Genomic DNA, 14,119 nt, shown 5'->3' on the forward strand with positions numbered 1-14,119 from the left:
TTTATTGCTCTAACTTGAATTATAATTCCTTTGCTATTTCTAATCTTTTTCCCAGGTTACAGAACTCGAATTACGAAACTTTATCTAGAGAAGTGTCAAATGAGGAGATCAAGGATGTTGTTTTTTCGATGGGGAGTTGGAAGGCTCCTGGTAATGAATAATGATGGCCTTCCGGCCAAACTCTACCAACAACCTTGGGATGTGGTGGAGACATCTCTTATAGCCTGGGTGAAAGATGTTTTCAAAGAACCTGAGACGATTACGGACGTTAATAAGACGTTAATAGCCGTTATTCTAAAATTTCCTATGATAGAATTAACTGGGCCTATGTGATGGACATTCTCAGAGACACAGATATACCAAAAAATATTATAAAAGTTGCTAACTACTACATCTCAACACCGACTATGAACCTTCTTTGGAATGGCTCTCCGTCAGGGAGACCCCTATCCCTTTATCTTTTTGTTCTTTGTATTGAGCGTCTATCTCAATTAATAAATAAACTAGTTCAAAACAAAGATTGGGAGCCTATTACTCTCTCAAGAGGGGGACTTAAAATCCCTCACCTTTGTTTTGTAGATGATTTTTGTATGGATGTAGAGCATTATTGTTGGGTAAATATGCATAATGTCCAAAGTTCAAATATGGATGCACTAATATCATGCAAACTGTAAACAGACTTGAGCCACCGAAAACAAGAATCAAATTAGCACTCATATAGTTCGGATTTTTCTACAGAAAAAAGTATATACTTAGTGCCTACGAATAAGGATAGCATATAAAACAACTTAAGGAAATGCTTGTTAACATGTATACATCTAACTCATTTGAAACGGAGAAACTGCATTTTTTCTTTTATTTCAAGAAAAATGAATCTCTTCCATCGTCACAAATCACTAACAGAGGCAGGCATGCATACGATTTCAGCTCCATAAAAGCAAAGAGCAGAGCACACACCACGGTTCCATTCTTCAAGTCCCACAAGAAAGCATAGTTGTATCTGCAAACCAATTGTCTATTTGATTAAGCATAAATTGGCATAAACTTTAATAACAATTACGGGGAAAAAATTGTTATAGAAAAAATAACAAGACTACATACTAAATTAGTTGAAAGGGACTAAATCTTACCAGACAATTCATGGATCATAAAAAAAGAAGAAGAAAATACCATGGAAGAAACTAACAATCCAAACAAAGTTAGCACAAGTCACCTTGCAGAAGAAAAGAGCATGCATGCAGTCTGTAGAAGATGGGCAGTATTTATAGGTAAAAAATCAAGGGAATAAGCAAGATGTCCAATATTTATAGACATATTACCCTGAAGGCCTGATTCACATACCGAACATTAATGTCAACTAAGGTAATGCATAAGCATGACAGATAAATATTTCGAAGTAAATAAAATTTAAGGCAACTACTAAAATTATGACTATATTACCACACAATTCGGTGAAACCATTGTGGCATTGTCCTAGACCAAGTCACCCAGCATCCCATAAGACACTTTAAAAAGGCCGAAAGTCCCAAAACCAATGGTGCAAGCCTTATGATCAATGACAACTAACCACATAGACAAGCTTTGAAAGGAACAAATCATTCCAATCCTTGCTTGCTAATCACTGAATGTCTTCATTTAACGGGAAAAACAGCATGGCGTTATGTGGTAAGGACTGCTTGAAGGACATGTAAACCATGCTGCATTTGCCATTACCCAGCTAAACAAGGATGTATATGATGTATATCTATCATGGAAATAAAAAACTAGAATAAGTTATATCACAGCAGTAAGTATATAGAACTCATGTTAGAAAATATCATTTCCAAAATCAAGTCACTGGCAGATGCCAACTTGTCATTGTTAAAGATTAACCATCAGAAAAACATGCAAAATACATCACTCATGGTGGAACAATAACTGAAAACTCACTCCATATCAAAGTAGATTTTGTTCTGCGACTTCAGAACAATGAAACAGTAATAATTCAGGAACTCTATAAATTATGGCTCAGCCAAGAATTAATCCTGATTCCTAGGTCCAGCAAAGAAAAATGAACAAAAGTTTAACTAAAGGAGAAACTGAATATCAAGTTCCTTTGGTCCAGAATTACACTCCAAACCTAATCTTCCCGTAAAGGGTGTCCATGATTGGTTTTCACTACTAAATGGCAATGAGAAGCTTTCTCTTATTTATTTTGTTATATATGGTAAGTTTAATCCTCAGCCTGAACCTACAATTACTTGTGTCCATAATTTGAAATCTACACCAAGACCTTTTGAGTGAACATATATGCAATTCTAAAAGATTACATGATAATTTACTGTACATTGGCACTTGGCAGGGCAATAAAATTTCCTTATAGCCAACACCAAAAATCCAGGTTGTGTTTTCATTTTCATTTTCTGATTCCTTCTTGTGTAAATATTGTCAAATTAATTAAAATAAACTTTATTAAACAAAAATTATATGATTGAATGACCTGGAATCTGTCTACCATAAATAAATAAAATAAAACAAAAAGAGAACAGGAATTACCTTACGTTTTAAAAGAATTGGATATAAGTATTCATCTTGATCTTATACCTGATCTCTACCCGTTCTTCACCATCAATAGACTGAAGTAATACATGACCAATACCCAATCCTGATAAAGATTCTGGTATAATTGTGGACACTCACTTCCATGCACCAAAGTCAATGGACTGAAGTGATATATATCCTAGATACAAATCCCTCAGATGCTGCTTACACAACCCTATTCGTCGTTTATTTAAGCTTGGATGAATGCAAGTCGAAAACCCAGTCTTCCAACTAGGAGATTTCTGCCTTTCCATAACATGAAGAGTATAGACCCTCGGTGCTGAAGAAGAGCAACCTATGACAAAACAATTACATGGTCTTGCCTCGGTCACAATTCTTGCAAGTGATAACATACACAAACCACTGTAAGTAATTCCATACATTAATGCCTCATCGTTTTCAAAAGCTTGAGTATCTGACATTTCATTAGTCATTTCCACCTCCATATCCTGTGGTGACGGAAGCCTGCTGAGTTCTACATCAAACCGCTTTTCTATATCAGTTTCATGCACACGGTACTTCACCGCTAAAGTACGAATGCAAGATTTCCTAACTTGATCTGATATTAAGTTTTTTATCTCATTAAAGTTAGCACAGCTTTCATACCATTTTATCCAGCGGATGATGATCCCCGAAAACCAGTCAATAATTTCAGTTGTATCTTGCATGATAAGCAAATTAGTAGAACGGGGGAATCCATTAGAAGTGGTCAATCCATATCTTAAAAGACGCTTTTTTATTGCTTCTAGAGGAGCTATAATCTCAGTTTTTGTCATCATATTTCCCAATGAGCTGTTATTATTTGGCAAAAGCTCAACAACAGAGGCTACCTCTGAAGTTATATACTGCTCTGCCTGTTTTTTAAATTCATAAAAGGAATCTGTTAGCTCTAACGGAAGAGCTGGTTCGGCAACACACTTGGATAAAATAGTTTCTTCACTTGCATGTTTTGTTTGAACATCTTGTATCCATATCTTCATTAAGTGTTTATACCAATGGTCAGTTTCCATTCCAGACTTGCGGTAACAGGAAACCCTATTCAGTATAGAACTGCTATCAGCTAAATGCTTGATTTCTGATTCCTTAACCTTCTTCAAACCATGTCCTAGCCATTTCTTCCCAATTCTAATTGTCCCATAATTCCAAGCCTCTACCTTTTGCAATGTAAATAACTCTACTTTTTCTTTTAGCTTGTGAACAGCTTTTACACCAGGATTCTCTGTAACACTTCTTTTGACTAACGTTCCTAGAAAGCGTATCCCACGAGGTCCTTCACAAGGCAATAAATCCGTTTGAACAACATCCAATAACAAAGAATCCTTCAAATAACTTTGGATCTCGGACTTAAAATTAGCAGCAGAATCCTTGGAACCAGATATTGCCAAAAACATTTCATCCATAAAGCGACAAGAGTAAACCTTGACGCTGGAATTCTTCTCAACTATACACTCACTATTACCATCTAGCTGTCTCCTGAACCAACCACGCAACTTGGAGCAGGAGTTATCTTGATCATTATGCATTCCAACTCCATCATATATAGCTTCATATTTCATTGACAACCTGTGGAATTCGGTGTCAAACAGGTCAAGGTATACATTCATTAGAATAGGGGACAAGACCCCTTCTTGTGGAAGACCATGTCCCTTTGGGAAACCCCCAAACTCAAGATTCAGCACCTGAGAATCAAACATGCTCCGAATGAAATCAAATAAAGCAGGATCTTCTATCTTATCCTCCATTACCAAAATCAACTTAGCCAAGACAGCAGCATCCAACTTCTTGGTCACAAGCAACGTGAACCACCAGTCAGGGTTTAAAACCCCTTTGCGGATATACTTCAATGCTGCGGCACAACCCCTACCACTTCGGCAGCCATGTGAGATCTTCGAGAAATGTGGCTTGTAAACAACTTCCAAAGCTATTCTGATGGCCTCCTGGACTACCTTCAACCTCAAATTGGGAAGGAACAGAACTTGTTTGTCATTCGATCCTCTTGTTGAGACAAAGAAAGTATTTGCACTTGCATTAAAACTCCCATCTTGGAGCTGTTTTGCCAAGTCATCGAGAAAGCAACTGTCATATCTTGACTCTGCATCAACATTAGAGTTGATCCTGATGCAATTATAAGCATCACGTAGAGTTTCTCCATCGGAAATGCTCTGCATTAGACCACGAAATTTTCCATTCACAAACTGATTCTTCACCCTCTTCTTTATTCGGTTTTCAAGAAATCTATTGAACTCCATCCTACTTCTGGGTTTACTCTCTAGAATTTTGGAGGATTCCTCAACGAGAGAAGCAAGGTCCATTGCTAACGTTGATTTTCCAAAGTCTTCGTCTTTCAAGAAACCACCATTGCCTGGTAATGCAGTTGAATAAGAAGCCCCTTGTGCTTTTCCAACATGTTTGCCTGATACAACAGACGTGTCCTTAGGGTTTACACGAGAAAAAAATACAATGAATTGAAGCATTTCTAGGTTCTTTAGATAATTCCATTATCAATAGCCTATATAATTTCATAATTTGAGAGCAGTGATGCAAGACAATTTTTTTCAGTTACTATGTTTTATTATTGGGAGAAGCAACCTAAATAAAATGAACTTAATTTTCATACACTTTCAGTAAATATATTTTACAAGAACATTCAATATATCATTACATTAGAGAAAATAACTAACTTTCACACTATTTAAAGATCGTCTAAATAAATGAATTGGATCAGTTGATCGTGTAAAACATTTCACAATATTATTGCATGAAATTAAACTCAATAAAAGAAAAGAGTGAGAAAGAAATATTATTACCAAGAAGCATAAGCGAAGGACAAGAGGTGGGTGCAGCAAAGTTCAGGTTGTGGAGTAATATGGCACATTTACGAAACTTGGTTGCGCTGAAAATGAGGGTCATGCTTTCTGAAGGGTAGTCCAATAGCAACTCAACACAGAGAAGCAAAGCAAAGAAAGTATAGCAGTTTCTTTTGCAGAACCATCCGTATTAAGTCATTAACCCAACAACATAATGTCCTCCAATATGTTATGTCTCGCTAAGAGATGAAATCTTCTAACCTACCTACATTCAAATACCCAATTTTTTTCTATAAAGGGGAGTCCGTTAAGCTGAGAAGGGAGAAAAGCAACATTTGACAGCACAAATTGTGTAATCTTTGTTAGAAGAGTGTGAGAGAAATCCAAACAGTTTTGTTGAATCTTTGCTTGACCATCAAGTAAGAAATCTGGTACTGAATCTTATAACTCATTGTTTGCATTTTTATTACCACCTATTCATCATCACCAATATCTCCTACAAACACTCCATTGTCACTCACATTCTGAACATGTATTAAGCATAGTAGAGCAATCTATTTTAGTGAGAAGAGCATAACAAATGACAAATCATTATGTTATGCAAATTCAAAGTGAAGAGGAATTTGGTTTTCCTAATTGGTTAACATCGATAAATCAACAAGATTGGATGATTATGCAATTTAAAATACCATTTCTGTTTTCCTCAAGCATATACAATGTAAGAGTTCACTAATCAGGTAGATTTCTAGCACAAACAACAAAAAGAAATTTTTTTCTCATACCTATAGTTTTTTTAGAGTGCAAAATTCTTAGCACTATATTTGTATTTCTGTAGCATCTCCCACGTTCTCCTCAGCATCACCATGCCCATTGATATCCATTTGATCAATTGCAATGGCAACCTAAACATATATATCCCAAAATAAGGGAAAAAGTTAGAACTTATGGTGAATATTGCTTACTTTTGACTACAGGTTAAGCCAAAATGATTTATCCTTGTTGAGCCAACGTTGCTATCAATTTTTCTAACCAAGCCATAATTTCATAAGATAGCACCAACTCAGTAGTTCACAAACATAACCACCCCAATCTAAGGGAAACGAAGATCCAACTTTCAATCTCTATTTGCAACAAATTCAGCAAAAATTCAAGATATCAACTCAGGAACGAAAAAAATAAAACAAAAAATATTAAAAATGATTCCACTATTTCAATAATTTATTTGAAAGGGAAACCTAACCGAGGGGAGTAAAGAGACAGATCAAGTAGCATATGCTAAAATCAATTTGGAGTACATACAAGATCAGAAATTTCAACTCACATTAATTCCATGTTCCCTAATGAAAAATCAGAGTACTACTCACAACATTAAAATCTTGCTTCTATAGTTAATTAGCTTTGGATCCAAGCAAATTTCAGCTTTCTACTGATTAGTTCCATGGTGTTTGTGATTATAGGTTGAATGTTTGCTGATGAATATCCAAGGGGATTTGGTTTTATTGAGAATAACAAATTCATAAGTGGGAAAGCAGCTGTTATTGGCTTCCTTTTGTTGTTGAATTTTCAGCTGTCAACAGGTAGGAGACATTTTGAAAGGAACATGCTACTTGAACTTTTATTCAGGATCTAATGCTCATAACTAGACATCATCATCACTATCTGTTCCCTTTTTATCATTTAGCAACATGGTACATATATAAATATATCTTTTAGTCATCACAATTGTTTTTGGATGCCCTTTATCTGATCATGGATATCTCAACCTTTCTTTCTTCCTTTTTCTTTCTTAACTCATTTTATTCCTCAAATTCACTTGATTGTAAACTATTATTTTGTAATCCAAAATGGGACCAGAGTGATTCCAGAGATTGTGTTTCTTCTTCTCAACTTTTCAATAATGAACAATAATATTCAGTGTGTTCTAATATATATTGCAATTAATAAAATTAACATAGACAATAATAGAAGACACGAATATGGTTGGTTTAACAAGCAGTCATAAATAGCATAGCCATAAAGGAGTCAATTTACATGAACAAAAGATAAATCAGGAACGCCAAACAATCATATGAAAGACACTTATTACATTGTGTTTAATGAAGATGGATTAGTGAACCTAAATGGCAAGCAAAACAGAAGCAAACTAAGGCATTTATCCTTCCATTTGTGTTTAATTAAATTCAAATGACAAGCAAATTAAGGCTCCAGAATGTCAATTACTTCATTCTGTCATAAAGCAGCAAGGTTTAATCATACACAAGCAAATAAAGGCTCTATTTGGGCAGAACAAATCACTAGGGGTGTACATGGGCCGGGCCACACCGGGTTTGCCCAAACCCAGACCCAGCCCTAGCATAGGCCCAGTATATATTTCGGGTCGGGTCTAGATTAGGGCAAACCCGGTGTGTCCTGGCCCATGTACACCCCCTATCGGTCAATATCAAGAACTATCAGAAGGCAGCCCCATAGTGGCAGCAACAGCGGCGGCTGGCGAAGATGGGGGGTAGAACAATAGACGCTGGAAAAGGAAAGGAGCAATTTTAGAAAGTGAATAATGATCAGGATCAACAAAATAGGAAGGATCAGATAATCGTGCAAAATAAAATCCTAGCATCGAAGTATCAAAGAATATTCCTCAAAAAGGAAAGAAATTTGTCTTAATTGATGGGATCGCTACTGATGGAGCAGAGAATATGTTAGTTAAGAAAAACCAGAGAAGTGATAAGCAGATAACAAGGGACATTCCAAAAGAAAAAAAGAGGAGGTTATACGTCTAGATTTCAAGTTTTGGCAACAGAAAATTAGGAGAAAGAGGGTCAGAGGGCCCATAATGAACCTAAAATCATTCAACAATCTGTGGAAAAGGAAAGAAAATACACACAGATCCCTCTCAAGCGAAATAACCATTCTAATATGGTGAAAGATGTACAAAAACAGAAACAAGTCTTTGTCATTACTAAGGAAAATGATGCTGATATAAGCAAGAAAAAGCAAAACAAACAACTAGAATTAACAAGCCAAAGAGAAACCAAAAGCTGCCCGGAGCTGAAGCAAAATAATTTAGAACCTCAGGTTGAGCAGCAAAAGGCCTCTAGAGAGAAGGAAGTCAAACACCAAGACTATTAGAGACAATTTTTCAAACTGAATAAAGAAATTGCCAAGAGTAAATAGGAGTCCTATATGCATATCACTGACCTCTCTGACTCTCACTCGACTGCACTTATATCCAAGTTCATGGGTGGGGGAGAGTATGGGCAGCAAAGTACAGAAGGACCGCAGTCCGCAGGAGCCACCAGATTCAGGTGATCAAAACCTGGACAAAAATATGATGGACATCTAAAACCAAGGCAAACTCAATTCAACTCTAGAAGCTGAGAGGAGCTTGTCTCCACCGAACATAAGCCTATATGGAGGCTTAATTTTCTGGGTCTTATCAAGAGGATTTTCTTATCGCTATTTTTAGTTATCATGAATATTATTTTTTGGAATTCTAGAGGAACTACCTCTAAAGGTTCTCTTATTATTAAAGATCTTGTCTATAGATTCCATACTAACTTAATTTTCCTTCTTGAAACCCACATTTCAGGGACTAAATCCAAAGCAACTATCAAAAAGCTAGGCTTAGATTCCTGGTGTATTAGTGAAGCGGATGGTTTTGCAGGAGGCATTTGGTGCCTTTAAAATAAGTCTTTTTGGAATATCGAACCTGTCCTAATTGAAAAACAACTTGTGCACATGAGAGTAAACTACGACCAAGGGGAACCAGGGTGGCTTACCGCGACTTATGGCAGTCCTCAAGTGGGGAATAGGAGCTAGCTATGGAGCAAACTAGAGGAATTAGTGTCATGAAACAACTCCTCCCAAAAGGTTAAGCTAATAGGAGGAGGCAACATGAATGATTATATCTCTAACACTCCGCCTCAAACAAGTGTTTTATTTGGCTTTGCTTGATTTTTTTTCATAGGCCTTCTTTTCTACTTTTATTTTTCTTATGTTATTTTTTACTTTTGGGGTTCACCAAGGATCAATTCTAGACCTTTAGAACATAGAGATTTGATACCATGTCATGAAACCACTCATTCTCAAATTTTATTCTCTTTTCGTTCAGCACCACTTTCTTTTCTCAAAACATTTAGCACCAAATCTGAATTTCAAAACCTGCCACCACTTGTAGCCATCACTATGTGTGAATTACCGCCGAACAACCACTTCAACCACCACAACCACGTTACAAATGTGTGTATTTCCCAAATGTCAGTTACCCGGGTAAAAAGTCTCTCGCACAACACGCATTGAATTGGCATCTCAAATTCAAACACATTAACGAAAAATATGGTCGGTTAATTTATTTTATTTTAAATTTTGTTCTTCTTTTGCGCGATTTAAAGCCGAATTTTTCTCCTGGTTTTATCTTTTGATATTTCTTTGAGAAAATCTTTTGGTGAAATTTTAAAACTCTTTCTTACAAAAGAAGAATTGAAAGCATATCAGAATAATGCTGGTGATCCAATGATTCTTGATGCTATCAATATTGATCTATCAACTAAAGTAGCTGGTCCACGAGGTGGAGCATACATGGAAATATTCATAAATGGGTTTTTTCCACCTTCAACAAGTGTTGCCCCAATGTTTTCCTGTTATGAAAATACATTAGAGTGGGATAATTTCGGTTGATTCCTAATGTATTAGTGAAGCGGATTGTTTTGTAAGAGGCATTTGGTGCCTTTGGAATAAGTTTTTTTGGAATATCGAACCTGTCCTAATTAAAAAATAACTTGTGCACATGAGAGTAAGCTATGAACAAGGGGAACCATAATGGCATATTGCAATTTATGGCAGTCCTTAAGTGGGAAATAAGAGCTGGCTATGGAGTAAACTAGAGGAGTTAGTGTCATGAAATCACTCCTCCCAAAAACTTAAGCTGATAGGAGGAAAATAAGATGAATAGTTATATCTCTAACACTCTTCTTAAAGCAAGAGCCTTATTTGGGTTCACTTAAATGATTATATCTCTAACACTCTTCCTAAAGCAAAAGAAGAAGAATTGAAAGCATATTAGAATATTGCTAGTGATCCAATGATTCATGATGCTAGCAATGTTGATCTATAACCTAAAGTAGTTGGTCTACGTCTCTTCGAGGTGGAGCATACACAAACATATTTATGGATGTTTTTTTTTTCACCTTCAACAAGTGTTGCCCCAATGTTTTCCTGTTATGAAAATACATCAACGTGGGATAATTTTGGTTACGTCATAAATCCAAATAATTACGTTATAAAGGATGAAGACATCGATCAGGGACCAATGCATGTAAGTGATACAAATGGAAAACTAGATGAAGGTGCTACAAGTTTGATACTTGTTACAAAGCCATCAAAAGTCGTATCGGATGAAAGTACAGTTCAAGTCAGATGTTCATTAGTATTGGACTTTCAAACGCGGGTCAGATAGAAGATCCATTAAAATTATTCTTTCCCATGTGAGTTAGCTACGGAAATAAATGGTCATTGGTGCCTAAGTAGAGATTTTAACTCGGTCGTCACTTTGGAAGATACCGGGGGAAATTCTAATCTTTCACAAAACACCAATAAATTTATTAGCTGTATGAGAAACTGTAACCTGAATTTCTTGGGTTTCTCAGGGCCACCATACACTTGGCAGAGAGGAAATGTCAAGAGAAGGCTGGACAAATTTATTTATAACATCGATTTCTGTAGCTTATTTTCGGCTGTAGATATAAGACCCATAACTTTTGAAAAGTTTTATTATGAACTAATTTCAAATTATATATTTATTTACAGTTTTAATTTCAGATATTATTTCATTGAAGATAATCAGAGGCAACTTTGATTAATTGGATTTGATATAAATTAAAGTTATCCAAACTCTACAATTATGGATTATTTTCCTATTTTACAATTTAAAGTTTCAGAAATTCAAAAATAATGATATTTGGCTATTTAAATTAGGATTTTATCCAATTTTACAATTATTGAGTTATTTTCTGTAGTTGAATTATAAAGTTAGTAGCTATGAAATAATAAGGGTTATTATATGATTTAATCAACTAATTGATATTTTTATGATTTAATACTTTCAAAGTTTTAGAATGTTAGAAAATTCGGCAGCACTTCCCCTAAAACTTAGACTTTGCCACCCTTTTCGAGTCTCAACCAAACCAATCCTCAACCCTTTCCGGAGGGGGTTCAAGACCAACTCAGTTTCCAATAAAACAAAATTCAGACTTTCAAACTATCAAAATCATTTCAAATCAAACCAACTCAGAAATCTCCAATTTAACAAAATCAGTCAATAATGCAATCAAACAGACAACCATATTCATCCAAGATAAACCAGACAATTCATAAGACTTACATAATCACCATAAATGCATTTGGCACATCATATCAGTTTATAACAATTCCAATTTAAAATAAATTAGTTTTTAGAAAAAACCCCTACCTCGTTCGCGATTCAACCGCGCAATAAAGCTCCGTTTTCTCTCGGCCCGCAACGGCGGCAGCCGCATCCTCGGCAACTCTAATCACGGCACGCAAGAACCAAAACATAATCCTAAAGCATAACGTTGCAAAGACCTTAGAAACATATAATAGATTAGCAACTATAGAGGTTCCGGACGAGGAACAACATACTGTACTTACAAATAAACCAGAGAACAGAACAGTGGCAGCTCCGGTATCGACGCAGCAGCTTGATGTCGCACGCAACAGTCATAGAACTCAGCATGCAAGACCCGATCCTATGACACCAAAACCTCAGATCCTTAAACAACTTAAAACAGAAATACCGATTCAAAAGTTCCGGAACGAAACGCTTACCCAGACAAGGAAGAACGGCTGAACTGAAACAGCGGTAACTCCGATGGTGGTTCCGGTGATCACAGCCACGTTCCCAGTGAGCCGAACGGCGGTGGAGGAGCTCAACGGCGACGGCGACGATTCTCCCCGGCGGCTCCCTCTCGCGCTTCCCCTCTTCTTCGTCAGCGACGTCGGTGGCTTCCCCACGGCTCTGCTCGACGATGACGGACCCAGAGGTGGCGGCGATGACACGCGCAGCAGCAGCCCGCGATGATGACGACGGCGGCGGCTCTACACAGTGACGACGGAGGCTTCGAGGACAGTCACCCGCGGCCTCCTCTCCTTCGCGTCTTACTCCCTCTCCGCGGCTCTGCCTCGACGGCGGCTCCAATGGCGACGGCGACGAGGCTTGTCGACGGTGACGCGATGGTGGCGGCGCGGACTTCCCACCTCCACCGGCACCCTCTCCTTCTCGAATCTCCCTCTTCCCGCTTTCCCTGATTCAGTTTCCCCTTCTTTCTTCTTTCTTTTTCAGCAGCTGCTGCTGTGTTGTGTGCGTGTGTTTTGTTTGTGTGTGGGTTGGTGATGAATGTGTGTGGCTAGGGTTTTACTTAGGCAAAGGGAGAAAATGTGTTTTAATTAGAGTTAGGGTTTTAATTTGGATTTGTATCTTTTAAAATTTGAATTTTACTTTAAAGAGTAAAATGTTCACCGTTGATTTTATAAATGGGACTAAGAATAAATATGAAAAAAAATATTTAAGGATAGAAGATCATACTTTACTCTCCAAAGTGAAATTCAAACCTTTTAATTTGGGGTTTTTGGATTTAGTTTGAAATCTAATTAAATTTTTAAAATTATTTTAAAATATTATTTATTATATTAAAATATTATTTGGTTTGAAATTAAATACTCTAACTAAAATTATAAAATAATAAAATTAATTTTTTTTGTTTCTAAAACTTAAAAATATTAAATCATAAAAATATTAGTTGAATTAAATCATATAAAAATTTTTATTATTTCATAATTACTAACTTTATAATTTAAATACATAAAATAACTCAATAATTATAAAATTAGATAAAATTCTAATTTAAATAATCAAATCTCATCATTTTTGAATTTCTAAAACTTTAAATTGTAAAATAGAAAAATAATCTATAATTGTAGAATTTGGATAAAAAACTTATTTATATCAAATCTAATTAATTAAAGTTGTCTCTCATTATCTTCAATGAAATAATTTCTGAAATTAAAATTATAAATAAATATATAATTTGAAATTAGTTCATAATAAGACTTTTCAAAATTTTTGGGTGTTACACTTCACCCACCTTATAAAATTTTCGTCCTCAAAAATTAAAATAATATATAAGGTAATACATAATCTTGGCATTCTGCTTTTTAAATACCTTTTAGAAAAGAAAAAAAATCTTGACATATATATATATGGTGAATTCTACCCGATCCCCTCTAAAATAACATGTAAGTTACCCTTCATGATGTGTCACACTTTAATTGGTTATTATCTTAACTATAGTTAGGTTATTTTGTAATTTATTATTTTAGATAGGTAATTGTATAATACGCAATCTCTTTCTACAGTGCATCATTCCTTAATGAGTCGTTGAATTCCCATGGCTTGTAACTTTCCCGTTCTTCCCACTATAGACAGCGTCGACTTCATTGCTATTTCCTGTCCTCTCACTCAATCCTTTTCTTTTTTTGTCGTGGATCACTTCTTACCAACATAATTAATGGTTAGTTCGGTTATTAAATTTTTTTCATTAAAAATAATATATAAAATATATATTCATATGTAAAATATAATATAATAAAATAAATCTGCTCAGAATACTTAAAGTATAATTAATATATAAATATAATAATAAAATTTGTACTCTAAACAA

General features: G+C 35.6%; 1 protein-coding gene across 5 annotated transcripts; it reads right to left on the reverse strand.

Annotated features, from left to right (window-relative positions):
- Positions 1-682: 682 nt before the first annotated feature.
- Positions 683-12,796, reverse strand: LOC107461042 (nuclear intron maturase 4, mitochondrial). 5 transcript variants are annotated; one of them, XM_052252639.1, is made up of 10 exons: positions 12,228-12,796; positions 12,051-12,148; positions 11,851-11,961; positions 7,608-7,905; positions 6,170-6,289; positions 5,388-5,652; positions 2,536-4,993; positions 1,441-1,744; positions 1,214-1,328; positions 683-1,000 (listed from the first exon to the last, which is right to left on the reverse strand). In XM_052252639.1, the coding sequence occupies exons 6-7, from the start codon at positions 5,488-5,490 to the stop codon at positions 2,676-2,678; spliced, it is 2,421 nt and encodes an 806-aa protein (XP_052108599.1). In that variant the 5' UTR covers positions 5,491-5,652; positions 6,170-6,289; positions 7,608-7,905; positions 11,851-11,961; positions 12,051-12,148; positions 12,228-12,796; the 3' UTR covers positions 683-1,000; positions 1,214-1,328; positions 1,441-1,744; positions 2,536-2,675. The 5 variants fall into 5 exon arrangements, with proteins under 5 accessions (XP_052108599.1, XP_052108598.1, XP_052108596.1 ...); XM_052252638.1 differs by lacking the exon at positions 1,214-1,328 and having other exon boundaries at positions 1,441-1,717; positions 2,541-4,993; XM_052252636.1 differs by lacking the exon at positions 1,214-1,328 and having other exon boundaries at positions 2,541-4,993.
- Between the last annotated feature and the right edge of the window lie 1,323 nt (positions 12,797-14,119).

Source organism: Arachis duranensis, chromosome 8 (genome assembly GCF_000817695.3).
Source record: "Arachis duranensis cultivar V14167 chromosome 8, aradu.V14167.gnm2.J7QH, whole genome shotgun sequence".
Classification (NCBI taxonomy): domain Eukaryota; kingdom Viridiplantae; phylum Streptophyta; class Magnoliopsida; order Fabales; family Fabaceae; genus Arachis; species Arachis duranensis.

What these genes read in the sequence shown, in the direction of transcription:
- LOC107461042 (XM_052252635.1), bottom strand. Translation starts at nt 5,490, where the DNA reads ATGACCCTCATTTTCAGCGCAACCAAGTTTCGTAAATGTGCCATATTA. An exon ending in TCCTTCGCTTATGCTTCTTG is followed by an intron (nt 4,994 to 5,387) that starts GTAATAATATTT and finishes CTGTTGTATCAG; the next exon opens with GCAAACATGTTGGAAAAGCA.